At 47.7% G+C, this 27,550-nt stretch overlaps 1 protein-coding gene across 9 annotated transcripts; it reads left to right on the top strand.

The window, feature by feature from the left end:
• On the top strand, nucleotides 1-26,949 carry SLC25A25 (solute carrier family 25 member 25). 9 transcript variants are annotated; one of them, XM_050319835.1, is made up of 11 exons: nucleotides 1-318; nucleotides 19,831-19,957; nucleotides 20,038-20,125; nucleotides 20,566-20,601; nucleotides 20,898-21,009; nucleotides 21,678-21,836; nucleotides 22,577-22,729; nucleotides 22,852-22,959; nucleotides 23,195-23,362; nucleotides 23,844-23,994; nucleotides 24,412-26,949. In XM_050319835.1, exons 1-11 carry the CDS (start codon nucleotides 31-33, stop codon nucleotides 24,594-24,596), a joined length of 1,575 nt encoding a protein of 524 aa, XP_050175792.1. In that variant the 5' UTR covers nucleotides 1-30; the 3' UTR covers nucleotides 24,597-26,949. The 9 variants fall into 9 exon arrangements, with proteins under 9 accessions (XP_050175792.1, XP_050175793.1, XP_050175790.1 ...); XM_050319833.1 differs by lacking the exon at nucleotides 1-318 and adding an exon at nucleotides 930-2,007; XM_050319837.1 differs by lacking the exon at nucleotides 1-318 and adding an exon at nucleotides 10,996-11,639.
• The last annotated feature ends 601 nt before the right edge of the window (nucleotides 26,950-27,550 follow it).

Here is a 27,550-nt window from a genome sequence, read left to right as displayed (position 1 = left end):
GCGGCGCTCGGGTCTGGTGCCGGTCCGGCTATGCCGGGGGCGCGGCGCTCCCTCGCCTCCCCCGTGGTCAGCGGCGTCCTCTGCCCCTGCGGGTCCCCGCACGCACCGCCGGCGGAGGGCGGAGGGAGCGGCAGCGGCGGCAGCAGCAGCAGCGGCGGGTCCTGCGGGCGGTCGCTGTGCGAGGCCTCCGAGCAGGATCGGCGGCTCCGCGCGCTGTTCCAGAAGCTCGATGTGAACCGCGATGGCGCGCTCTGCGTCCACGACCTGGCCGTGGGGCTGGGCCGCCTCGGGCTGCAGCGCTCCGAGCTGGACCTGCTGGTGAGCGGCGGGGGCTGGGCGGGCTGCGGTGCCGCGTTCCGGGGCACAGGGAGGGTCGGGCCCCCCGCGGCTCCGTGTCGGTCTCGGGAGCGGGAAGCTGCTCTGGAGAACCCTCCAACTCGTGCCTGGCCGGGGCAGCGGGGGCTCCTGCGAGGGGCTCGGTAGCACCCGCGTCCCGTCACCGGGCTGTGCCCTGAGCGGGATGGGACATTCCCTGTGCGATGTGACGGCCCCGCTCCGCTCCCCGGGGAGCGGGAGGCACCTCTGGGTGCTCGCCTCAAAGCGACCCTGCCGACCTGCACGCTAAGCCCCGGAGGAGTCGGTTTGCTCGCTCCCTGCGGGCGCGCACAGTATTAACTGCCCGCAGTTAATAAGGCTGAACACTTGTTGCTCGGGCAAGAAAAAAACCATAAAGGAAATGGCCTTTCTCCAGGTCCGAGGACAGGGCAGCTTGCACGCTGACTTGAGCTGGTAAAAGCTCCTTTGGAAGGGGTTCCTGCAGTCAGGAATTTCATTGCATCGCCGCGTTTCCTCACATGAGCCCGTCTGGCACCGCGTTGCTACTCAGGTTTGCCCAAGGTGGCTTATGCACGCCAGACTCGTTTGTTTGAAGGGGTTGGAAGTATCTTGAAGTGGAGGGGGGCTGCTGTGCTATACAGTTTGCACGTAGAGTATATAAAAAAATGAAACACGTGCAGCACTGGCTTTCTCTTTCAGTATCGGGAGCCCTTTGTGATCACACCGCTCTCTGTACACTGAGGGTTCTGGGCTCCAAGGTTCAATATGACTGTGCTCTATTTAACCGTAATTAGCGCTATTTACATGTCTATGAACCAGAGCAATGGGCTTGCCCTCAGTGCCGCACAGTTTGTCCCTGCCGAGTCTTTTGTATTCCGTGTGCAGGGCCATAAAAGAAGCTCAGGTATCATGTGAGGATGGGAGACAAACACATGGGTGCAGCCAGGGATGTGCCACCACACAGTGCCTGAGTCCTGCAGGAAGGGAGAAGAGTTTAAGAATAACTTCTGAGTCACCGAAAAGATATTTAATCCAAGTGACAGTTCATATTCTCTCCCTGTTCTGGGAGTGGCCCCTCAGTTTGAGTGGTTTATTTGCATATGCCCATCCTTTCCAGAGTTTCTAGTTCCTCTCTAACTTTGAATCTCCAACACCTTAGCCTCTAACGTTTCTCTTTGGTTGCTGCTGTAAAACATGAGAATTCCTTGGCAGTGTGGTCTTGTGAGTGGCTTAGTTTCTAAAACTGACACGAGTGCCATGGTGATTTTCTGCTGGGTAGATTTTAGCGCTGAAATCTGACTGCACCACGTCAATCACCTGTGCATGCCCTGTGACCCTGACCTGCTGCCACCCCTGGGGCACAATCCCTTACCTCTGGCAAAACTCCCTCACCCCCCAGAATGTTCTGTCACGCCTGCATGCCCGCCTGGGTTTGCCTTCCCTGCTGTTCCCGTGCATGTTACTCAATCCAGCCTGACGTTCTCCAGCCCAGGGAGGAAGCACCTTAAAAACAAACTGCGTTTTTGCTTCCCAGCAGAGAAGTCTCTTTGCTTTCCACGCCGTGGGAGCGGCACAGAGGAACCGTTCTGCGGGGACTGGAACGCGCTGTCGGAGGGAAGCACTGGCTGGACGCTGCTTAACAATCCTGTCTCTCTGCTGAAGCCCTTGTCTGTCAGTATTGTTCCTCAGCCCTTTGCTTCCTCTGCCTCCTCTTCCTCTGCATGGGAAGTGGCTGGTTAGATGAATAGTGTGAGGACTGCCCCATCCCTGGGAGTGTCCGAGGCCAGGCTGGATGGAGCTCTGAGCAGCTGGGTCTGGTGGAAGGTGGAACTGAATGCTCTCCAAGTACCCTTCCAACCCAAACCACTCTATAGTTTGCAAAGCGCTGTTTGTATGGCAGAGCATCCCCTTAGCAGGGTAAAACCCATCCTTTAAGAATGAGGATGCAGGGTCCAAAACTCTCGAGTTCCAGTTAAAAATGCGGGAACAGCCTCGGAGAGCTGGCTGGAAAACTTCCGCCTAGTGCAGTTCTTAGGAAAGTCAAATAAACTTCCTGTTTCCCAGGCAGTTCTATTAATAAGTCAGTCTTTTTTCTGCTCCATCCTTAGCTAATTATGGCACCTCGATGCTTAACTAATGTGAGGTCACGCTCAAGAAAAGTGCTTAATCAAGATGAAAAACCTTTTTGATGTATTGGGCCATGGTGTTTGGAGCCTAGTTTAGGCATAAATCACATGGATTGCCTGTGATTAGTAAATTACTTGGTGCATTTTATTTTTCCTTCCATTCAGCAGTACAGTTGGTATGGGAGTTGCCTTCCAACGTTTTGGGAGCAGATGGAGAAAACACTGGGCTGGTAATGTGAGGTTATCACCAATCTCAGCTGCGAGCTGCTAATCTCCCTGCGTCACTGGGCTGGAAGTCCTTTGTGGTAACAATAAGTTTTGGGCTGAACTCGAAAAGAAACTGAGCAATATTTTGGCTCCTTCACAGCTTCAGAGTTCTTGCTGAGATAAAACCCTTTGTGGCATTCCTGTAAAACTGCTGCCTTCTGTTTCAGAGGTGGCCTTCTGTGGTGGGGGAGAGAAGGGGCTGTACTCAGATATCTTCTTTGAAGTGGAATTTGCTTATGTCAACGGTGCTTTCTTTTTTTTTTTTTTTAACCCCATGTTGTTATCTTTAAACCATTTGACAAATACAGTGTGCCAGACCAGTGAGCCTTGTAACGAAATGCTTGTTTGCACTGGTCAGCGTGAAGCAATCCACATACTTCACTCTGCTTGGGCAGTAAAGTCGTAATAACCATGTGAAGAATTTTTTTTACAGCTGTTCTTGTTCTACTGTGTAAAGGGATAGTCTTTTACTGCTAAATTCTGTCTCCTGGAATGGTCAGTGTCCTGTTACTGCTGCTTTCTGACTTTTATGTAGATTTATGGAATAGGAAATATGCACTTAATGGAAATACGGGTAGTAGAGCCAGAACTGTGTTTTCTACTCTGTATCTGGAGATGTCCTATTGTTTAAAGAATGCATAATGATAATATTTGTGTATTTGCTAATATAACTGTTTTCCTACTGATCCTGATTAACTGCAGGGCTGGAGTGCCATTCTAAAAACTCATCTCTGCTGCTGAAGTTCCAGACAGTCTAAACTGGTGGGATTAATCACAACTGCCTAGAGACAGACTGAAGTGGTGAACTTTGTCTGCAGCTGCCTCTTCTGTGGTGGTGCTGAGCATCTTCTGCTGGACTAGTTCTCTCCACTGCAACAAACAGAGCACACATAACCCTTGTCTCTTTTCAGTTCCAAGTGTCCTGTTGCTCTGCCATAATGATGTTGTCCTCCTTGGCCTTGTGATATTTTCGTCTCTCAAATTAATATAAGTGACTACATCAGCTCCCATTCTGCTGAAATCTTTCATCACTTCTTTCTTAGCCTGGTATCTCCTCTTTGATCTCAAGGTTCTGGCTGTCCAAACTCCCCCACAAGCTCTGTTGTTCCCTTTTCCCAAAGAAGCAAAGCCACACTGCGGTGTTCTTTTTGCTTCAGGCCTTTCCTCCGAACAACTTTGCTTTTTAAGTGTGTCCCTGGGCTCTTCCAGCTCTGCCCCTGCCATTCTGGGATGATAGATCAGTTAGCTCTTTCGCAAGTGCTTCCATGGATGGATTGAGAAACTCCTTCTACTGTAGCAGTTGCAAACATAAAAAAAAATTTAATCTTGTTTCTGATCAATACTTTATCTCCTGTCATGACGTCATTTAATTCTTCCTTTCAGGCTCTTTATTTCTGTAGCTGTTTGACTCTCCAGAACTTTCGAGTTCTCTCTGTTGTACTGTGCACAATGCACTGGAATTCTCAGCAGCTGTAAGGGGCAGAGGGAGCAGGGACTCTTTCCTGTGTCATACATTCATCTGTTTTCCATTCACAGCCATCTGGAGCTGGAGGACCTGAGTTTTTACTGTGTAACAGAAGTCTGTTTATGATAAAAAGAGCAGAATTCTAATACAGTTCCATAATTTGGACTGGAATATCTCTCCAAACCTAAATACATTTAGATCTCACAATAGAACTCCAAACCTATATGCATTTTTACGTCTTCCTGGTTTGTGTGTCTTGAATCCTGCCGGGGCAGTTGTGGAGCTTTTAGCCAGGCTTTTGTAATTCATCCTGAAGGACTGAGCTACACGAGGTTGTATCAGACAAGCAAAGCACTGTTACAGATTGAAATTCCAGTTGATACCCTTCCTCCTGCTGCTTTCAGCACTTATTTGCCAACAGCTTCTCATCCACCCATCTCCTTACTAATCCCAAAGGACAAATGTGGATACCACGAACCAGTTTAACACAGGATGAAACTGCTTTCAAAAGCAGATTAATTAACTCCACACACGTTTATGAATAATGTTTATTAAAATAATAAGCACAATAGATCGTGTTTTCTGGGTCTGTAGGGAGTGGAGGCCTGTTGCTGCTCTTTGTAAATTATGAAATGTGTGGTTTTGATGGGGGCCCTGTTCTCATGCACTTGTGCAAGAGCAGAACTGTAGGTCAGTGATTTAGTTGTAGATAAAGCCTTCAAATCTGTGGTGAGTGGATGAGTCGGTGTGAATTTTGGGTCCTGTTACCTTCTCTGATTTAGGCTAAAGACACAAATGAACTGCTTGTAATCAATCACAGGAGTTCTTGACAGCTGCTGAAAAGACTTTGAGAAGAAATACAGGGGTTGGCTTTGGCACAAGAGAAACTTCTGGGTGCAGTGTTGGTTATAAATAGCCTTGGCCAGCAGCCCCTACAGTGAGTGCCTTGGGCTGAGGGTGCATTGGGACAGGGAATGTCAGGGGAAAAGGGCTGGCACCCTACTGCCAGAGGTCCTGCAGGGACAGCAGGAGGAGGGAAGGGCTGGAGAGCAGAGATTCTCACACCTTCATGGTGAAAGTCTTTTCATGGTGAAAGTCTCAGTCTGGATCTCTGGCCATCAGCCCTGCCTTGGTGTGATTAATGTATGAAATGGGCAGTGCGTGTCCAGCCCGTGTGCCAATTTTTAGATGCAAATACATACAAGAGAAACTTGCTCCTGCATGTTCCCCTTGCATATAAACAAACAAACAAACAATATTGTGGAATAGGCAAGCGTTGCTTTATTTTCATGTACATACAGGACCAGGTATGTAACTCTTGAGGAATGTTTGTTCTTCCAGGATTGTTTTTTTGTCCAACCTTGCAGCAAATTGGAACAGCCTGGTGGTTCTCAGGTTTATTTAGCAGAGACCTTTGTCCTGTTTTGCAGTGCTAAAGACTGAAGGATGCTGGCTGACCTTTGGGAGATGTAGGTGCCACTTTGACTGGAGCACATAAATTTTAAATGTCAGTGTTGTGTAAGAGTGTCTCTTGCAGAAAGGCATCCTGCATGTCACTGGTGTGGCCTCGCAGTGTTGCTTCCTGCAGGATGGTGTCTGTTCTGAACCCTGTAGGGAAGTGAATGCCTGTAGGAACCCCAGTGAGTGAAATGAGACAACAAAACTGATCCAAAGCAGCTGAGTGTGCCTGTGTAGAATATACAGCAATGCTTTGATCTTTTAATGTGTGTTCTGTGGGGCATTCTTTAGTGACCAGAGCTCAATACCTTGGTAAGTAGTGGAAATGTCTGCTTATTCTTGTACACACTGGATTATTAGAATCATTAATGTTGGAAAAGACCTGCAAGATTAAGTTTAACCTTTGACAAACATCACTTTAACTAAACTATAGCATTGAGTGCCGTGTCCAGTTGTGTCTTGAACACCTCCAGGGATGGGGACTCCACCACCTCCCTGGGCAGCCCCTTCCAGTGCCTGACCTCCCGTTTCAGTGAAGAAATTCTTCCTGGTGTCCAGCCTGAACCTCCCCTGGCACAGCTTGTGGCCATTTCCACTTGTCCTGTCCCTGGTTGCCTGGGAGAGGAGGTCAACCCCACCTTTCAGGGAGTCGTCAGATTACTGAGATAACAGCAGGTAAAATAATTCCAGACTTCAAGATACTTACCGTTTCTTTTAATTTTTATTTTAAAATGAATCTGGCTGAATATTGAGCAGAACCCTTAAATGGTTGATGATAAGTGTTAATAAAATGACATCAAAACCATAATAAGGATTTGGTCTCCTGTTTGAGAGCCCTAAAAAATGATGGTGCTGCAGCCCTGTGCTCTCAGCTGCACATAAGTACAACATGATATGTTGTATCATGGAGGGAGGAGGAGAAGGGGGAGGGAGTTTTTTCCTACAGACCTACTTGTAGCAAATGGTAAATGAGTCTTTGTTCTTGTTCACGTCCTATGGCTATATTTGTCCCCCTGAATGTGGGACATGAGCACAGTTTAATGACGGCCCACTCTTTGTCTCGGAGGAGAAGCGTAGCTGTGATAACTGGTGTCCATGTGGGAAGACAGCGGAGATGTCTTAGTGTTTCCAGCTCATGTTGGGAGCTGCAGGGGAGCTCCTGGCAGCTAAAGTGGCTTATAGTGGAGAATTCTGCTCTAAGAGAAATTGTTGAAATTTTTAGATCATGAGCTGCTTGGAAAGGCAAAGCTGTTTGGTATGTGAACCTACATGGTTTCGCCTGAGGAGAACTGTGTGAGGGCAAGCCTGGGCCTGGGCTGCTGCAGGGCCATCATTTCTCAATAGCTCTTTTCCTGCTTAACTGTCTGGTGCAGCAAGAAGTTAATTTTCTAATTTTGGAGTACTAAGAATGCTCTTAGTCTCTTGGTCTCTCCCTGCTCCTCATATAATATGACCTTGGTGGAACTTGCTGTTCTGGGCAATGGCTGTGTGTTCCCCCTCCTTGGCCAGCTCTTCTGTATTTCTAGACTTGGCTCTGGCCCCTGGACGCCTGAATATATCAGCTAGGATAGTTAATTGCTTGTGCCAGAGTTCCTGTAACGAGGTGACCTGGGTTTCTTTGTAGTGTTCCCTGAGCTATGCTGTGTCACCTTAATATATGAACCTACTTGAATGTCACCAGGCAGTTTAATTATTTAAGCAGCAGCGGCCAAGACATTTAGATTTTATGTCTTAAGAAGCGCCTTGCAGGCTTAACTTTGGCTCTCTAAAAAGTCTGAGGTACTTAACGTTTTCCCCTTTCAGAAATTCCATTTGAGAAGATAAGAGGTAATTGGTAGACTCATGGTGGCCCATCCCAGCTGGGGGGCTGGGTGCTGTCTGTGGGTAACAAACACACACGTGTGGGCAGCAGTGCTCCTTGGGGTGCTTCCAGGAGAGCTCCCACAGGAGGTGAGTCACTGCTGATTCCTGCAGGGTCACCTAAGGAACCGGAGACGGCGACTGCAGTGGCAGCTCTTCCTGTGCCTGAGGAGGAGAAGGGTCACTGCTCCCAGCACAGCTCCCTTCCCTCTACCCCTCTCTCTTTTCGCTCTCCCTCTCACATTTTTCACGTTAGCTCTTTGTTGGTGACGAGGCTCACGTGCTTGTGGGAAAATGCTGTGCATTTACTCAAAAAAGTCTTCTAGAAGCCACCTTAAAGCAGAAGTCTGAATTTCTGCCTGGTATTACCAGCCTGGAAAAGGCAACTGCCTGTCTGAAAACTGGAGTTTTAGACTTAACAGGTACTAAGATGTAGCCTGATGATGTGGCTGAAGAAGGTACAAGATACCTTGGGTTTATGGCTTAAACAAAATCTCCCTCTGACAGCTTGTGGTACTGAGGAAAATAGTTTTAATTGAGCAAAACACATCAGTCTCTTGCTCTTTCCCTTCTGTGTTTTCTCCATTTGGATAGATTACACAACTTTATTGTCGGCTTCTCCTCAGGCTGTCTAATGACTATCCATTTTGGTGTTTAGGACTCCCAGGCCAGCTGCCACAGGCGCCTTCTGTCCCCAGTGACTGGTGTGCTGGCCAAGAGCCAGCGTTCAGATCAGCCCTCCTGCTTTTCTGCCTTAAATCCCGGGTTTGGATCATGCAAACAGCTGCAACTGGAGGGCTGGCTGTCTCCTAATGAAGCTGAGGTCAGGAAAGCTGTTTTACTGTGGCTTAGGTGTTCATGATTTCCTGAAAAAGTGAATTCTTGCTCCTCATATGTTCCTTTGTGCCACCCTTCAGGCTGGACTCACAGTATTTATTGCATCTTTTCTCTTGTGTGAATGATTGGCTTTTTGGTGGTGTTGATGGGGTAATACTTCACTACGAATTCCCTGCAGGAGAGCAGTTGTCTTGCCTCTAGCTATAATCATCCTGCTGTTAGTAGGTTTATTATTCTGACCTAATAAAATTTCCCACTTGGTAAAATAACTGCTTTTTTTTTTTTTTCCCCTAAATATGATTAGAAAAGTCTGTCTGTTCTCAAGGAGCTGTGTGAATTAGTGTGGTGGCAGAATTCCTCTGAGGATTCCTTTAGTGAGGACAGAGGCCAAGGAAGCATTGCTGAGTTTCTGCTTTAATTGCACCCCAGGCCTGTAATTTCTTGCACAAATTATTATTTTCCTATGAAATCTCTGCATGAGCAAAGGAAGATGGGGTCCCTGCTGTGCACACACCACTTACATTAATACTGTTGCAGAGCAACAATTGCAGTAGTGTCAGGTAACATCAGCTGTTTAATGGGACCTTGTAAGTATTAAGTGACCACAGAGGACAAATCTCAAGTCCCACATGGGTGCTTTGCCTTCTGTATCGTGGCTTGTAGCTCTGTGAGTGGTGGGGCAGTTTGCCTGAAGCCACAGGCAGCTTGGATGCCCTTTCCACACTGTTTTGGACCCCATCCATGAATAGCCTCAACTGGTTACCCCAGCAGAAAGCTCTGTAATTTTTGGCTGGTTTAATGAGGTTGTGAGAGGAGCAGGGGAGCAAGGTAAGCGCAGGGCTTATGTGGATGTGTGAGATGACTTGTTTTAGTGGCAGTAAGCTTCAGATTAGCTCACAGCTGCTTGTGAAACCACAGCCTTAGGCTAATAGAAGCTGATTTTGAAGAACCAGTGCCCAGTTCAGAAAATCTGCTTTGTTCTTCTGGCTTCAGAGCATTAAAAACTTTCAAATGTCATCTTAAAGGATCTGATTCACTTCGTGTTAGAAAGTAGTTTAACTTTTGTGCTTGTAGTTGTGATGACTGGCAGCAGCTCAAGATAATCGAGGCATGACAAGAATTCCTCAGTCTTTTCTGCCTTGTGTCTGAGCCTGGGCTTCTGACTGCATCCCAACTAGAGCTGGACTGTGCCATTCTTTGGAGAGGGACAGGGCTTTCCCACACCCCCATCCCAGTGTTACTGCCTCTGAATTTTTAAAATTTTTTTCTATGTGCTTAGTTTTTGGCATGTGTCAAGTTTTAAGATAAAAAGCTTCCTTGCATACTCTATGTAGACCTTGTGATTAAAGGGCATTTTTTTCTTCCTAAGTAATTCTGGTGTATTTGCAGAAGAATTCTTTTTTAATGTGATGTCTGTTATGTATTTGTCTCTCACTTTTTCCATTACTCAGGTTGGTTACAGGAATTCAGCTTTAGCAAGCTGCCAAATTTGATGTTTAGTGTTTTTCCTTTCTTTGCAGATTTGTTACTTAAAGCTTGCAGACCTTCCAGATTTTGGTTCTTATTTTCGCATCTGATATCTGTATAATAGAAATGCCCTGCAGTCTATCCCTCTCAAAAGTTAAAAGCTGAAAACTGGGGTCCTTTGCTCCCTGTGGATCTTTGCTACTGTGGGTAGAGAGCCCTGGGTGATGGAAGCTGTGGTCTCTACTCATTTCCCTGCCTGTTAAAGCCCCCAAACTTATGGAAAAGTCATAATAATTTGGAAGTGAGGCATGCAGTGCCCTCTGTCTGTGGATGCAAAGAACCTGGGAATACAAAGTAATATGCTCTACTTTAAAATGGAAAATGCTGCTGGGTTCCTCCAGGGTGGGTTGACTCTTGTGGTGGGAGGCCGATATCCTCACCGGTGGAGGAGCAACTGCTGCTGGGGCAGCAGAGAGGACAACGCGGCATTTCTTGCAGACATCCAGGGAATATATTGGTATCTGTGCTTATATATTGATATCTGTGCTTACATACTGGTATCTACTCGTAGTCCTGCACCTCGCTCTGGCTGGGTGGTTCAGGGCTGGTCCAGCGGAGCTCGGCCTGTCCTGGGAAGCGCCGCTGGTTTAAGCGCAGCTCCTGCACACATGAATGGCCGTAAACGCTGTGTGGGCGCGTCGCTGTGCTGCGCTGGGCGCCGGGGAAGCAGCACAATGCAGCACCAAAGAGCTGTTGTAGGCTCGGATGAGACTATAATAGACCAGGGAGCGAGAGAGAGTGCAGTTGGAGGTTAATGCGGCCGTGGCTGGGCAAAGCCGGCTTCTCTCCGCACGACCATCTGGCGCCCTAACAAAGAGCCGCAGCCGAGGCTGCAGACGCGGGTAGACACACACCCCTCGGCCCATGCCGTTCCCCCGGGGCCGTGTGTTCCACGTGTGCTCGGGCTGGGTACCCGGCTTGCCCTCCCTGCCCGCGGGCGCGCTCCTGCGCGGGCGGCCCGGGGCGCGCTCCCGGCCGGCTGCGCGCGCTGCCGTGCTCCGGAGCTCCGCAGTGTTGGGAGCGAGGATTGGCTGGGCACTGCTGCAGTGGGGACGCAGCCCGGGTGCTCAGCATCGCTGCTCAGCCTCCCCGCTCCCCTGCCGTGCCGCCGGGACGAGCCGGGACGCGCCGCTCCGCTGGCAGCTCCGAGAAGCTCATCTTTAGCTTTGCCTCCCGAGCACAGCGTCTCGGCTTCTCAGTCCGAGCCGTCTCCAAAGCTCAGCGTCTCTCGGCGTCTCCGTGCCAAGGGGGCTTGTGCTTTGTCTGTTGCCATCAGATTTCTGAGGCTCTGGTACAATGAGCTGCTTGTCAGGCCAGGCACGACTGCAGTAGCAGCAATTTCAAAAGGCAGGAAGCGTCCGCAGGAGCGGTCTGTAAAGAATTCTGAGCCTGTGGAGTCGCTGGGTTGAACCTCCCTTGCTGGCTGCCGTGCCGATTCCCGTCTTGGGGTGCTTGGTAGTGCAGTCACATCATCCTTGGCAGCGGGCAGCTCCTGAGCACGCAGGGTTTCCCTGCCCGGGATGCTCGCTGGAGCAGCAATGCTGCAGACCCTGTGGCATTTTCTGTCTAGCTTCCTTCCCAGGGCCATATGCCAAGGTCCTGCAGATGAAAAAGAGGATGAGGCCAGAAACACCACCCCACTTCCAGGCCCCGGGGAGAAAGGGCCAAAGATGTTGGGGAAGACACAGGACAGAGGGACTGATCCCACTGAAAGGAGACCAACTATCCTACTGGTGGTTGGACCCGCAGAGCATTTTCCAAAGGTAACGGGACATCCAGGGGCCTGAGGAGGGGTTGGTGCACATGACAGCCGAGTGTGTGGGCTGCGGGAAAAGGGCTGTTGCAATTGGAGTGTGTGTGTGTGAATTTGGGGAGGGGGGAAAGGGATAGGAAAAGGGAGCAGTGTGTGCCTTCTAGAAAGGAAGGGGGACCAGTGGAATGACTGAAGAGAGAAGGTGATCTAACCTTCCAAACATGATGTTCTAAGTGGGCAAAAAATGCTGTTTAGGGGGCGAGAAGGACTGTGTGGGGTCTCCAAGGTTCCTTAACAACTTGTAAGAAGCATGACTGAAAGGGCAGGGAATGATAATGCAGGTTAGTGGTGAGTCCCACCCCTGCACTGGAGACCGGCAATGGATCGGATAGGTCCTAAAATGTTCCCGAGTCAGTCTCTGGTAATTTGGCAAGCCTCTGGTAAAACTTGTATGTTCTGGGCAAATGAGTAACTGGCTGTATTATTTGAATGGCACAGCCCAGAAGAGAGTAAAGCCTGTCCCTGGGGAGCGGGTGGCATAAGGGAGAGACTAAAATCTGTGTGAGGATGGGAAGTTCCCAGGGGATGGGAGACCAGGGAGGTGGTGGGGGCGCACAGTTGGCAAAGAATAAACGGTGAGGCTTTGTCTTGGGGGAGGTGAACAAAAGCTGCTTAGTTTAGTGCTGGGGCTTCCAGCACAGTGCTGGCTGACTGCAGTTCTGGTTTGTTATAATGGGGAGGGAATGCTGTCTGCCTCCCCTGAGGATGCTGCAGTCAGCTCTGACTATATGTGGTTTAAGACCAAGGGTGTGACCTGGGATTAGGGGAGAACAACCCCTGCGAGGGGGGGAGCTGGGGATAATACCGAAGGGCTGCAAGGGTGTGTGACTTTCAGGATCCAGCCTATTTGACAGGGAATCAGGTGCGGTTGTTGCTGCAAGGTTTCTTTTTAAAATGGGGGACGAACAGGTTTGAGTTGTAGAGGGGATTAATATCTGTTCTGCTGCTGTTTTGAATGGAAACAGGACGGCATTTCGCATTCTGGGGAGCAGAAGCCACTCCCTGCTTGAATCAGACTGAAAAATCTGCAGGGACTTTTGCCTTCATGTCTGTCCTTAGCAGTTAGCACTGTGCATCTCCTTCCAAAAAAGGAGCATGCGCGTCTTGAGAAGAGGAGGACTTTGGTGCACAGAGGTTGAAGAAGGACAGAGGCTCCGAACTGAAGTAGCTTGTGATGGAAGCCTTGGAAGTGTAGGGCTGAAAATCTCTGGTGTCTTCCAGGGAACAATAGTCTTTCAGTCAGGGAGAGTCCATCTGTTCACACCTAGAAATTAAGCTGTTTCTGAAAGCTGATACCAATCTCCTCTTTCCTATGTGACCCTGGGAAGTTTTGCTGTGTAGGAACCCTAAAATTGGCTAATGGAGAAATACCTAGAGGATAAGGATGTGGTAAAATGGAGTTGTTGTAGCTTAGGAAGTAACTGCCCATCTGCCAGGAGGTTGTGACAGTGTAATTTTAGCCTGCCCTTATTGTACAGTAAAACACAGCGTAAAGCTCTTCTGTTGAGGATTATGCAGATATGTTTTACCTTGCAATTCAGGCCGGCTAATACTGCATCCAGCCACTGTGGCTCAGCTGATGGACAGCAACTTGTTAAGCTGCAGTGACTTGTTTGTGCTTGATCAGATATCAGTGTTCTAATTACCTGTCTGAAGGAGAAGCGTTGGGAAAAGTCTCATGCAGCCTTAGGGAGAGATAATAAACCATTGTGAGCAAACAGTATTATTTGGTGTTTATAGAAAATGTGGGGGCTTTTGTTTTCTGCCACTGGCTGCCTGTGACCTTGGGAGCAGTCTCTTGACTGGTAGGCCACTTTGTTTTGTAAAAACACCTGTAACTACCTATTTGCTAAAAACACAAAAAATAGGACACCTGATACTGGTGTTAAGGAATTGCCATGTATCCATAAACTTGAGTGGAGGGGCTTCCTGGCCTTGGCTCTTGAATCTCCACTTGTCGCTGGTGTGTTTCTCCTTAGAACCTTACCTGAAGGTAATGATTTCAACATGAGGCTGTTTCTGCAAATGTGGGAGAAAATACTGATTGCAGATGTGTTGTGTTTACTCCGGATGTGTGTACACAGGACAGAGGTATAATCTGCCCCTGATGTCACCATCTGGACTTGTAACTTTGGATCTGTGTGTTGTCAGTGGAACAGGTCACCTTTCCTGGTTACCTTTATGCCAAAGACTGCGTGTTGTTGTCTGCTGTCCCTGGTCTCTCTCCTTCCCCCTGCAAAGCTTTGGCTGGCTGCACCTCTTGACTCTGCTGGGGTCTCTTAAATCATTAACTCCCCTCCTTCATACTCTCTGTGCTTTTTGAGGACTTTCTGTACTGTCCAATTAATTATAAGCTAGTTTCCAGAAATTAGAAAAGACCATGTCAGCAGAACCCAGTGAAACCTTCGAGCAATGGGGCTGGGGCCCAGAAAGCTGTTTTGCCTCCGAAGGAGGATGTTATGTGACTGTGACGCTCGCTGGCACTTGATATTTTTAGAGACTTTTTTTTTAGCAAAGTAAATTCAAAATTAAACAGCATACTTTCCTGCTCCTTGTATGGCTGCATCTTTCCATCCTTTGGGAGGTGCGTTCTGGAGCTGATGTAGTAAATCAGTGATGAAGCAGATGCCTAGAAGAGTACAAATGACTTGGAAAGGTTAGCGTTGGAATGGCAGGGTATAGAAACTGGTAACTCGTGGAGCATTTAAAGAAGAACCAAATCCTATAAATAAAATGAAAATGGGTTGGCAGCTTCCTTGATGACAAGAACAGTGAGCTGTGAAGGTAGACAGATAGTGCTCCCTTTAGCAGAGGGTATCAGCCAGGCTGGCTCTATATCACCTAAAAATGTGTAGGTCCAGCTTTGGCTTCACTGGCGGAATTGGTGGCTGAAAGAAGTATCAGGGAGGAGTGACCTTATTTGGTGCTGTGTGCCCTGTCCTTGGTTTGATCAGGAATAGACAGTGCTAATGAGGGATGTACTGTCCGTAGCTCATGCCTGAAGCCTTGGGCCGGGTGTGCTGCCCACAGGGGCTGGGGGAGCAGGACCAGCTCTGTGTGTACTGAGACTTGGGCATGCTAATGTCCCAGGAACACTGATCCCTGCAGCCTTGGAGAGCTGCCTGGCTTTTGAGTACTTCCAGCTTTACCAGGATTTTTTTAGGTGAAATCTAAAAACTTCTTAATGCTTGTTTAAGCTCCCTTTGTCATTATAACCTGAATTGCTGGTATAAACTTCATTCGTAATCTATCTCTCCTTCTTAGCTCTCTGTCCTGTAATTAATACCCTGCTTAAAATCAGCTTTAACCTCATTAGCTTTCTCCTTTCCTCTGACGTAGGTAGTAGGGCTTTTTTTCCTAAAATGTGCCGATTTTGCCTTTTGTCTCTAGCTGCCAACTCCAAACAGAGTTCCTCAGGAAAATCTGCATCATGTTGGCATGGCAACTGAGCTGCCAAGCAGCTATTACAGTGATGCTTGGCAACTCGTGGGAAGGACTGCTGAGGATCTTGAGGCTTTGTGGAGCAAATCTGAGTTAGTACCTGTTGCTGGGGGGGAGCTGCTCTGCTCGCCTGGGTCAGGCTGCTGAAGGAGTTTGGTGCTGGTCAGTGGTGGGGATGTGGCATTGGGGTGCTGCCTGCAGTGAGGCTGGTGGGAAGGCTGGGGTGTGCTGTTGGCGTGCATGCAGTGAGCTGCTGCAGCTGATCTTTAAGAGGATCTGGAGCCCCTGAGAAGATCCTGTTTTCGTGTGGAGAGACGTCAGCAGGGAGTAGGTTAAGCCTGGTTAGGTAACGTGGCAGTGGTGCCATGGTTGGTGAGGTGCCCGAGGGAGGGCAGAGGAGACTGTAGGTCACGACTCTCAAGGGTACTGGGTTGCTGTGGGTTGTGATCCATTAAGCTTTAAAAAAAAATAAAAAATCCTTGAAATAAAGCCCAAGATTAAATATTCCCAGTTTGTGTGATTGACATGCAGCTTCACAAACAGCTCATTACAGACCTTGGCTTTGCTTTAAAGAACAAAATACCACGGTAAAGACGTAAGAGCCCCCGGTGCGTGAGGGCCTGAGGAGGGGAGTGCTGGTTGGACTTTGCTCTGCCAGGCAGGCTGTTTAAACACAGAAAACACCAGAAAATGTTGCTGTGTCCGCAGTGGTGGCGAAAGCTGTTATCTGGGCTGGCTTGAACCAGTTCAGCAAACACCCAGTGTTACTTCTGGTGCAGACAGGATTAGAGTTTGGGTTATGGGCTACGGCTTTCTGAATCTTCTCTGTGTGACAGCTTCTCTCTGATAAATATAGACTATAACTTTATTTTACAATTCACATTAGCAGTCAGTAATTCTGAGCAGCGTTGTTACACTTTGGTACTCTCTCTGGTGAGCTTGGTGTTATCCCATACATCAAACTCCACTAAATGCTCAGAAACCTGTAATTATATCTGCATTTAATGGTGCTTGTGCCACACTCCCTCCAGCCTGGCTTGCTCCTAATGAGACCTCAGGAACCTGCTTGCAAAGCAGTTAAATTGTCAAGGGTAGAAGCTGGAAAATGTTGTTCTGCCTGTGCCACTTCTCTTAGCACAGATCTGACTGCAATGTTTAATTGTAGTCGGAAGAGGAGGGAAAATATTAAGTTGATGTAACTGCTGTGTGGATGCTTAGCTACGAGGCTTAGAAACAGCTGGGGCTGTTTTGAAGCCTGCCCTTGATTTGGGTGATTTTCTGTGTATTTGGCACAGTGACAAACCTCCACAGGCTTTATTGCTGATGTGTTAGTAACACTGGAGAGCTGCAGAGGAGAGAGATCTTGGTGTGCAGGGGTTGCCTGTTCCTAGCTGACACAAGTGGTTTTGGAAGAACTTGCAACCAAAGCCAATCAACTCTGGCACAGCAAAGTAACCTTGTAAAAGTGGAATTTCAAGACTGCTGCTTAAGCTGGATATCCTAAACGTGTATGAAGGCAGTAAGTGGCTGGCATCCTGCTCTTACTGTGTTTTAGAAGAACTTTCTGGAAGACAATGAGAGTTCTCCTGTGTTGCGTGGTGGGAAAGGTTATGATCAAGACTAATCCTTACAGTGCTGCCTGTACAAATCCCTACAGAGGTGAGAACAGGATCAGGAAGGACTGATGGGGATGTAAGGAACAAGTGAGTGTCCTGGCCCTTGGCCAAAGCCTCTTGAGTTAAGAGGGACACCCAGTAAGAGTTAACTGGTGGTGAGTGTGATGTAAGGGTTCTGGGTTAATGGGAGCCAGGTGTTGAGCAATGGGAGCAGCTCACATGGCTGCTTCGTCACATGGGTGGGACTGTACAGCCCCGGCTTCCCTTTTAAGTAGAAGGGCAGGGCTTGTGCAGCCAATCCCACCAGAGCCAGCCTCGCTCATAGGCATGTGTCATGAGACTTGCTGGTATTTCCTTTCTACTACGCACTGAAATTAGCTCAGGGGAATCATTCAGTTTTAGTTCCCTTCCTTCACAGTGGGTCTGAGCAGAGCAGCTGAGTCGGGGGCTCAGAAAGATGCTCTGCCTCTGTCTGTACGTGCCGGTGCTCGGGGAGACGGAGTTTGAATACTTTGAGTCGAAGGGGCTGCCGGCTGAACTCAAATCCATCTTCCGCCTCAGCCTCTTCATTCCTTCCCAGGAGTTTTCCACCTACCGCCAGTGGAAGCAGGTATGGCCCCGAGGGAGGAATGGGAGGGAGAGATGGAGGGGTGGTCCCTAAGTGGTTGACTGGAAGGGGGAGAAGTCTGTGATGGCTCTGTCGTAATAACCGAGTACAGCATGGACACACTTCTTGTGCCCCTTGGCAGTGATTGGTGAAGCAACGTGGACTTTTTTCTTTCTCATTCTTTTGTTTTGAGCAGGGTGAGATCTTGGTGCCCCAAGACTGTTTAAACCAGTTGATTTGACCTGAGTTAAAGAGAGAAAGGGGTTTTCCAAATTGCAGAGTCTTTTTCTTCAACTGGTCTGTTCAGATAAAATGTTTCCACATCCTCTTCCTTTTCCTTCTTACATCCTGCCTCCCTTCTGACAGGAGGTGTGTAACGTAGTGTCAGCTCAAGCTGGTGAAGGTGAGCAGGTTTGTGCTGTGAGCAGGACAGCGGGTCTGTGTGAGTGACTCAGCCAGAGGTGGGTGGGCTGAGCTGGGGGAGGTTGTGCAAGAACCTTTTGCTTCTGAAGGGAGATGCACTAAATCCATCTTGTTGCTGCTGCTTTTTCGTGACCAGGCTGTCATCCCAGAGAGCTGATTATTAATCAGCAAAGCTGGGGAGGCTTTTTATGCTGTTGTGCAGAGACACAAATGGGATGCTGCAGGCTGGGAAGTGTGTGAGGTCCCACAGCACCGCAGGGGCTGTGACTTGTGCAAGTGACCACAGGAACCTCTGCGGCCGAAATAGCTGTCAGTGACCAGATTTCATATTTGCTGTGAAGGGCGAAGAGCTGCAGGCAGATATTTGTTCACATCTCTGGAGAAGATGCTGGGAGCTTGGCTTTCCCACCCCCCTCACGTGTGTGTTGTGGGTTACTGTCGGACAGGCCTGCAATGTTTTTGCTCTGTGATTGTGGGGGAGGAAGGTGAGCAGAGCAAAGCTTTTATTGCCTGTGGTCTGCGATCACTCGTGGCACCTCTCTGCGGTTGTTGGGGCGTGCTGAGAGAGCTGGAGCAGTTGCACAGTCATATCTCTCTTACAGTGCCTCCAAATTATTAATGCCTGTCAACTGGGTGGGGGTTGCCAGTGAGAGGGGAAGCCCTGATTCAGCTGTTCAAGCCCAGCGTGCTGACAGGCGAGGGGTGTTGGTCTATATTTAGCCCACAAGTTGAATGTGAGGTCGTATCTGAACTTTACAACAGTCATATGATAAATGGCAGGTTGGGAATACTGGGCATACCTTGGAGGTCAGGGCAGCTGGGATGACACTTTCTTATTTAAGGTTCAGAAAGTTATTAGGAATAGCATTAGGGCTAAAGAGACAGGACTTGGTGGGTGAGAGAGTTTTCATAGCAAATTATTTAGTATTGAAGTAATTTAAAATGGCATTGAAACAAAGACTTAAGGCTTATGGAGGGGACTGATGGTCACAGACTGAGGAGATATCACAGTAAGTTTAGGGTTGCCTATTACCTTTGAAGCCTGAATATTGAACGAAATGTTGGTGAATGGAGGGTTAACCCAGTGTTTGATCTCAGCTCAGAGCTTCCTTGACAACCCATCTGCTGTTAACATAAATGTTACAAGCATTGAAACAAAACTTTGGGTGATGCAGTGGACTGAATCGTACTTCATTTAGTGTTGCTCACTGATTCATGTTGAAAAAGACTTAAAAGCTGTCAAAGGCAAGTGACTGAACAAGAAGGGGAATAAGAACTCCCTGAGCCACATTCTTGCAGTCTGGAGATCACCTCTCCTGTCATTCAGCCATGTGCCCTTACATAGGACAGTCCATGGGCTATTGCCTCATGCTGCAGTGAGTTAATTAGTCATTTCCCTTGTCCTAGATGTCTGGCACAGTTTGATCTTGATTTTAGTTTTGTCCTACTAAGAACCTTTTCTTGCTCTATATGCATCTCATGGAAACTTGTGTAATTAAAGCAAATAGCTCCAGGGTGCCTAAACCAGTTCACAGGGGTTTTTATCTTTGACTGTGTTCACTAGACCTGGACAGGCTTTTGCTGGTTGGAATGAGTTTTTGCCAGAGGGAGCTTACTTCTCTAAGGATCGTAGCAGGCAAGAAATTCCTTCTGTTCAGTTGTTGTTTTGTTTTTTTTTTTTAATACCTCGAGTTCTGTGATTCACTTTTAATGCAAATCTCTTGCCTCATACTTACTTCAAGAACCTTCACAAGGGCTTTGCAAGGTGTTAAGATACAGTCCTGAGATTAGACACACTGCACTAGCAGAATGTCCCTGATAAAAGCATGAGGCATTCTGCCTACGTAGTGAACTTTGGAAGACAGTTGGAATCAGGTGACTTTTCTACGCTACTGCTTTGCTCAGATTTCTTTGAGGAATTATAGTTCTGTCATTGACTTTCTGGAGGAAAAGTCAAAGCCATGTAGGAAAAGATCTTTAAATACAGTAGAAGAAAGGGCTGACCTGTCTAAATGAACAAAGGGACTGACAGGTTTTTACTGTTTTCTGAACAGAAAATTGTGAAGGCTGGAGACAAGGACCTGGATGGACAGCTGGATTTTGAGGAATTTGTTCACTATCTCCAAGACCATGAAAAGAAGCTGAGGCTGGTCTTCAAGAGTTTGGATAAAAAGAATGATGGTAAGTGTGCTTATGAATGGACTGAGTGCCTGTGTTAGCTTGTCATACATGAACCTGAGCTCACTGGCTGATCTTTGCAGGCCGCATCGACGCCCAGGAGATTGTACAGTCTCTTCGGGACCTGGGAGTCAAGATCTCTGAACAGCAGGCTGAGAAAATACTCAAGAGGTGAAGATTCCATTGATTTTTCTGTTTTATGTTTGAGGGGGTTAGAAAGAAATGTAGGGATGTGGAACACCCATCTCTTTTTACCCTGTACACACTTTCCAATTACTTCAGCTCCTCCCTTTTTTTCCTATTACTCTTAATTTTGATTTTCCCCCATGTATTGACATAATAAAGTCATAATGCTTTATGGAGAGTTACTATCAGAGTCTCTCCCTGACTTGTTGAGGGGAAATGCTTGCACCTAAGCTATTTGCATCCCTGTCTGCTTGTCCTGCTGCCCTGAGCTTGCTGCTTTGGAGAGGGACTGTGCAGTTGCTCCTTGGAAATGCCGAGTGCTTTATGCATGTGGCACTAACATGTTAACAACCACTTATTTGTGCTGTTTTTCTCCTCTTTTTTTCCTCTGCTACCTTCCCTCTGTCTGTTTGCCTGTGTGTCAGAATAAGGACGGGACACTTCTGGGGTCCTGTCACCTAGTAAGTATTATTTTCCCTTTAGTGTCAGTTATGTCTCTAACTTTGATAGGAGGGGGTCCAACTACTGCTGTGGGCTCGTTAGAAGGGAGAGAGATGGGAGGAAAGAGAGCCCACTTATGCCTCTCTGTCTGGTGAATAGAAGATATCCTAGCTTTGTCTTGTGTCTCTTTAGAAGTCTTTTAGTAGTTGCTTTGCAAAGCTTTTTTTTGGTGTAAGCCTGAATAATCAAAGGGAAGGGGAGGAGGAATTTGTTACTCAGTGGAAGCCTGTACTCATCTGATGATAAATCTTTTTAGCATGGATAAAAATGGGACAATGACAATTGACTGGAATGAGTGGCGAGACTATCACCTGCTGCACCCAGTGGAGAACATTCCTGAAATCATCCTGTACTGGAAGCACTCCACGGTAAGAAATAGTTCCCCTGCAGCAAGTCCTGGTCTTTGCCCAGCTTCTTGTTCCCCAGGAGCTGCTATCACAGTCCCTATCTTTCTCTTCATGGTTCATAGCTGCCCTCTAGCCCTGAAAGCTAAATTACTTCCTGTCCTGTGATCTTGCCACCTATCACTGGCACAGCTGCTGGCACAAGTGATAACTGTTCTCTTGGTACCTCTGAGAGCTCCTGCCACTGGCCAGCCCTGACTGGTTCAGGACCTGTTAAAACTAGAAACTGATTCCACAGGCAGCCATCCTTCCTGGAGATATTTTTGTGTGTGAATTAGTAGGTAATGAGGTTTAACTGGCTGTGAGCTTGGAAGGTTCCAGAAAGGTCCAGCCTTTTTGCTGTGCAGCTGCCTGCAGTTGGTTGGCTTGTTCCTAACCATGAGCCATGGTATTTTGATGCAGACAAATGTTCAGCAGTTGCCATGTCCTTGGACAGAAATCTTCCTCCTGTGACATGTTGTGTAGCAGTGGCAGCTCCTGTGGCCAGACACAGCAGTTAATGGCTGTAGATAAACTGCTGACTTGGAATAAGCATATCCAGAACTTCAACACTTTGCACTGACAAACAGCAGTAAAACTATGGCAAAATCACTGGCTGATGAAGCGTTTCTCAACACCTTCTACTTTTGCAGATCTTTGATGTAGGAGAGAACTTGACTGTCCCTGATGAGTTCACAGTGGAAGAGAGGCAGACAGGGATGTGGTGGAGACATCTGGTTGCAGGTGGAGGTGCAGGTGCCGTGTCCAGAACCTGTACAGCTCCCTTGGACCGCTTGAAAGTGCTCATGCAGGTATGTTGGAGCAGTTCCACTTTGTTAGTATACCTGAGCAGATTCCTTTAATATTTGTGAATGCCTAGGAGATGATACTGTTCATCAGCATAGTACAGCACTGTGGCCAGGGTTAACCTCTTATATTACCACTTTTGAAAGCATTTTGGATTATTTGAGTGATTGAAGCCATGTTAAAAAGTGATTCTTCACTGACTAAAAAAATACAGAAAATCTTTTGAGAGGTAGACATGTGAAAACTGTCAGTAGTTAGACAGCTTTGTGGAAAAGCTGGGGTTTGGTGAAACGAGTTCAAGTCCTGTGTTTCCTTGAGAGGCCCCTGAGTCCATGAGAGTTGAAGTGGATGTGATGGTCAGTTGGCAGAGCTTGTACTCAGTATTAGAAAGGAGTTAGAAAATCTTGATTTTAGCCTGCTTTATCACTGCACCTGCTTGTGATAAAGAGAAGTTGATGGGTAGTTGATCCTAAGTTAGGTATGGGAAAAAACCAGGATAGTTGCCTATTTAACCTTTCCTCTCATTCCAGAGGGGAGATATTGATTAGATTCATTAGTTAATGCTAGACTTGGCAAAAAAGAAAAGAATCCTGCTTTTCTATTGTAAAAGTTATCTGGGAGGGATTAAAGCCTTGGCAAATCTCTGGATAAATAAAAAAGCGCCCTTTTGTCCCTGGATTACAGAAAAACGTAGGGCTGTCGAAATTGGGACTGGAGCTAATCCAGGCTTGTTTCTCTGTCCCAGGTCCATGCCTCCCGCAGTAACAACATGTGCATCATCGGTGGGTTCACTCAGATGATCCGGGAGGGTGGTCCGAGGTCACTGTGGCGGGGGAATGGCATCAACGTGCTCAAGATCGCACCCGAATCGGCCATCAAGTTCATGGCCTATGAGCAGGTGAGTGAAAGGGCACAGACAAGTCTGGCTGCAGAAGGGTCTGCAGAAGGACAGTCTTCAAAGAAGAAGATGATTGAGATAAGTCGTGGAGCCTCAATGTCTGTCTGTTCTGGCTTCTGCAGATCAAGAGGTTCATTGGTACTGACCAGGAGATGCTGAGGATCCACGAGCGGCTGTTGGCTGGTTCTCTGGCTGGGGCCATTGCACAGAGCAGCATCTACCCCATGGAGGTGAGGATGGATAGCCCAGCCCAGAGGGGCTCATGGCAAGGGGCAGGGATGGGACAATGTGGATAGAACACCAGCACTATGATAATTGATGAGTTCTTGGAGGTGATGTCAAGTACTGCTGTCAGGACACTGCTGTTGTCCTGGCTGTCTGTGCTCTTAATGACATTGTCTGTACGTTTTTCTCCTCCTGCTGATTCTCCTTTAGGCCTTCATGCAATTTATTCTTGTCTCCCAGGTTCTGAAAACACGGATGGCTCTAAGGAAGACAGGACAATATTCGGGCATGTTGGACTGTGCCAAAAACATCCTTAAAAAGGAAGGGATGTCTGCCTTCTACAAAGGCTACATCCCCAACATGCTGGGAATCATTCCATACGCTGGTATTGACCTGGCAGTCTATGAGGTATGAACGCTTTCAACCTAACAATTATTATATTATGTTACATTATATATTATTGTTAACCTGTTGTAGGGCTGTGCTGCTTGTGTGGCTTTATCACTGTCACACCTCTCAGTCACTACAGGACTTCAAGTAATTTATCAAAGCTTTCCTGATCAGCCTTATGGGGCACAAATGAGGTTTTTTTTTTTTTACCCCAAATGGCCTAAAAGATAACCTAATACAGTGATTCTACTTCATAAGCCACAGTCAACATTGTGCATGGTCACTTGTTTCTTTTCTTCATGAGAAAATTGCAGCAGGAAACTAAAGCAGGGATTTTCCCTGGGCACTACAGTAGCAAAAGCTTAAAAAGATTTGAGAAGCCCTGTGCCTCTGGCTGAGCTTGCATGTAGATTCCTGGACCTTTAAGCTGAATTGTCTGTGAAATGTGATATTCCTTTGACTGTTTCTTCACTGCTAACTTTGGGCTTGTTCCTTCCAGACACTAAAGAACACCTGGCTGCAGCGCTACGCTGTCAACAGTGCTGACCCCGGGGTCTTTGTCCTGCTGGCCTGTGGCACCATCTCCAGTACCTGTGGACAGCTTGCCAGTTACCCACTGGCCCTCGTGAGGACACGCATGCAGGCCCAAGGTGAGAACTTGTGGGAGCAGTGGGAACTCCTACCGTGGTTTCTGAGCAGGGTAAAAGGTTCTCTAGTGTAAATATTTTGACAATAGCCTCAGCTGGGCCACGCAGCTGACAGTGGGCTCTTTGTGATGCTGCAAGGGGACAGTGGACTTTGTGCTGCCCTTCAACAACTGGGGCCAAGGACCTCTAGGACAGAGATTCTGTTTTGCTTAGATCAGGAGTCTTGGGCTAAGGGCGTCTGTAGAGCAGTTGGAGAAAACAGCGGGGATGTGCAGCATGGCCATGGCGTGCTGAGAAGTTAATGCTGTCCCCACAAAGCACCTTTGCTCTGTGAACACTGGAAGCACATGACCCAGAACTGCTCTTAACGCGTTTTCACCACCTAGGCTGCTTTATTGATTGTGGCTTTCCCTGTTGCAGCTTCAGTGGAGGGTGCTCCCGAAGTGACAATGAGGGGACTGTTCAAACACATCCTGAAGACAGAGGGAGCGTTTGGGCTTTACCGGGGTCTGGCGCCGAACTTCATGAAGGTGATCCCAGCTGTGAGCATCAGCTACGTGGTGTATGAGAACTTGAAGATGACTCTGGGCGTGGATTCACGGTGACCAGGAGATGCTGAGGACTTTGAACTCTGAAATCTTGGGATGCAATCCCAAGACGTATAAGCCATCTCTCATTCTGTGAATGTGTCGACACTAAGCTGACTAAGCAAAGCTGTGAAATCCCAGATTGTTTGTGAGTCAGTAAGGGGGAGGGGAGGATCTGGTGTCCTTTGCCATCTTGCTACTCAGAGCTCCACATAAACCATCACGTGGTCCTTTTTGTTGGGCCTTTGGGAGACCAGGAGGTGAACTCCTGGGAGAATCTTAGGGCAGGAGTTGCTGAGTTCAGTTCCCAGCAGTATGACAGAGTAGCAAAGATCTGGGTTACAGGTCTGCCCTCAGCCTGTCGCCTGTACAGAGCTGTTTGCCTACAGATGAGCACCTTCTGACTTGCTGAAAGAGCTTCTTTTTCCATTCAGAGAGCTGCTTTTTCCATTCAGTCGTTTAACTTCCTACCCATTGTTTAAATTTGTACAAACCTTGTGTAGGAGCTGCTGCCACACTGGGCTTGTTATGATGTTTACAAATATTCCTTTGGGTAGGAGACATTCATGTTCTGCTTCCAAGACTTTACATGAAATGTAATTTTGATCTATACTGGTTTGGAGGGCTGGTGGGCAGTGGTTTATCCAGTCAGGCTGAAGGTTGCTTAAGCCAGCCTGATGAAGAATTAGAATTATTTATTTTTTATAGGTTTAAGTGTGTCTCATAAACCCACTAACAAGATGCACTTACTAACAGAAGCAGCAGACTAGAGCCTGCATGCCTGTATCCTTTGCATGCCGGGATTGGCTTGTCTTATACTCAGCAGGGGCTTGGGAAGGGGAAGGCAGGAGAGCCCTGGGCTGACCGGCACTGTGATGCATGGCTTTAGTGAACAAACACAGTATTTCACAGCTCCTGTGCAGTTGTGCTCCCAGCACGACGTGAGAGCCCCTGTGCAGCGTTGCATGGACCTCTCAATTCCATTCTGCCTGGTGCCAAGGAGAGCTGTTGGGCCTTTTCCAAACCCCGTGCCTACGCTGCTATTTATCTCTTTAGACCTCTTGGTAGATGGATGTTCAGGTTTCCATGGGTGCCCCGAGTCAGGAATGTCTGCTGTGGGAGGGGGTCTTAGGGAGAGGGGCTGGTTGTCACGGGGAGAGGTGAGAGGTGAGCTTTCAGTCCTGAAGACACGCTTGCTTGTCTTTCAAAGGGTGCTTTTCATAAGGCTAAGGGAAAGAGATGGCTTTAAAATTTCTCTGATTGCATTATGGGCTGCTTTAGTTAATCGGATCCGGCTTCTGAGGCCTGGGAGATCCTCATCCAACTTTTCATTTTGGGCAAAATGGACCAGCGTTGCATTCCACTGTTTTACTGCTTAAAGCATATTTATTTTGTATTTATTTGAACAGAGTTATGTTGGACTATTTTTATAGATTTGTTTAAATATTGTTACTGTGCTTATATTTCTCCTGTTTTAAAAAGTTCTTTATTAGTTCTCTCATATCACACAGCTGAGTCGTGGGGAGGGACGCTAAAGTCACTCGTGTACCTTCCCCGTGGGGCTTGAGCTGCCTTTCCCATGTCTGGGGTTGTTGCTGGAGGACCTCAGCCCAGAGAAATTCTGTAGCAAGAAGCCATAGGAGAGAAGGGAGCGGGTGAGGAAGCAGAAACCTTGGGGAGAGGGTGCACTGTGAGGCTTGCCTTAGCTTGGAATTGCCTCTGTGCATGGCTGAAAGGCTTTGGGTGGATGGCTGAAGTTGGGAAGTAGAAGGTCTGTGTATGTTGGATGTCACAACAGCTAATTAAGAGGGATTTGGGGAATTTTTAGGTGAGGGGGGAGGAAGGAAATCTCAGGGAATAAAGACAATACACATTTCCAGAGAGGTGGAAGGAAACTTGCACTTGGACACGAGCTGGATCAGTGCTTTGAGGCTGAATCAGAAGACCGTGCTGCTGAGCCAGTGCTCATCACATGCAGGAGGACACTGGTGAGATGTGTGTGAGAAATTGGAGAAGGATTTGCTAGCACTCAGCAGCTGCTTTTTTTCCTGACAGATTTTGGTGGTTCATGGAGAGTCTCCCAGGTGAGGCTCTGCCTTAACTCTCAGTGTTGTCAGTAGCAGCCACATGGAAATCTAACCAATCTGGATTAGTGATTTTTTTCCACCCCCCTCTTCCTGAGACCTGTCATAAATTCTGCAGTGGCTCCTTCCTACCAGTGTGGCCTAATGAGAATATGAATATCAGAATGCAAAAATCAATGCAAAATGACAACCATCTTTGTAGCTGTAACCACAAATTGTTATAATGCAAATCTAACTCGGATTCTTCATGTAGGGAACAGTCTGCTAATAAAGGTCTGTTAAAGAGATACTGCGTGTCTGCATCTCTTTCCTGATAACGGTTTAGTGACGTTGTTTGTGGCCAGACTTTTCCTAGGATAATTCTCACCAAGGACACTGACACTGGGAAGGATTTTCCCTGTGAAGGCCTGGGAGGACAGAATTCTTAAATGCAAAGACAGCAAGACCAAGGCTAATGCTGGTGGTGATGAGTCAGGGATGTTCCAACACTGTTTACCTGTCTCTGGGTGTTGCTGGACTTTGCTCATGTCTGCAGTATCCATAACACTCTGTTCAGAGAAGTAAATTTCCCAGAAAAATTGAAAGCTCTGCAGTCCAATTATCCCCTTGGAAGAACTTGGCTTACAGGGTTCTCAAAATAAAGGCTTTGTACAATTTTTTCTCCCAACCAGGGGCTAACCCTGAAGGTCATTCAGGAGCCATAGCTGGTAGCGCAGGTGGCCTCTGATTTGGTTAACAAAACTTGCTGCGGGGGCCAGACTGGATTTGTTGGTTCCTTATGTCTCTGACTGTAATTCAAGGCTTTTATTCAGCTATAAATCCACTCATAAAGTCTGGGTCCTTGTAATCTGAGCTCTCCAGCAGTGTCAGCTTCAGTCAGCTGAGACT

Source organism: Myiozetetes cayanensis, unplaced genomic scaffold, assembly GCF_022539395.1.
Source record: "Myiozetetes cayanensis isolate MyiCay16 unplaced genomic scaffold, myiCay2020 scf23, whole genome shotgun sequence".
Lineage (NCBI taxonomy): Eukaryota > Metazoa > Chordata > Aves > Passeriformes > Tyrannidae > Myiozetetes > Myiozetetes cayanensis.
The sequence above is the reverse complement of the archived record's forward strand: the minus strand, read 5'-3'. Positions and strand labels throughout refer to the sequence as shown.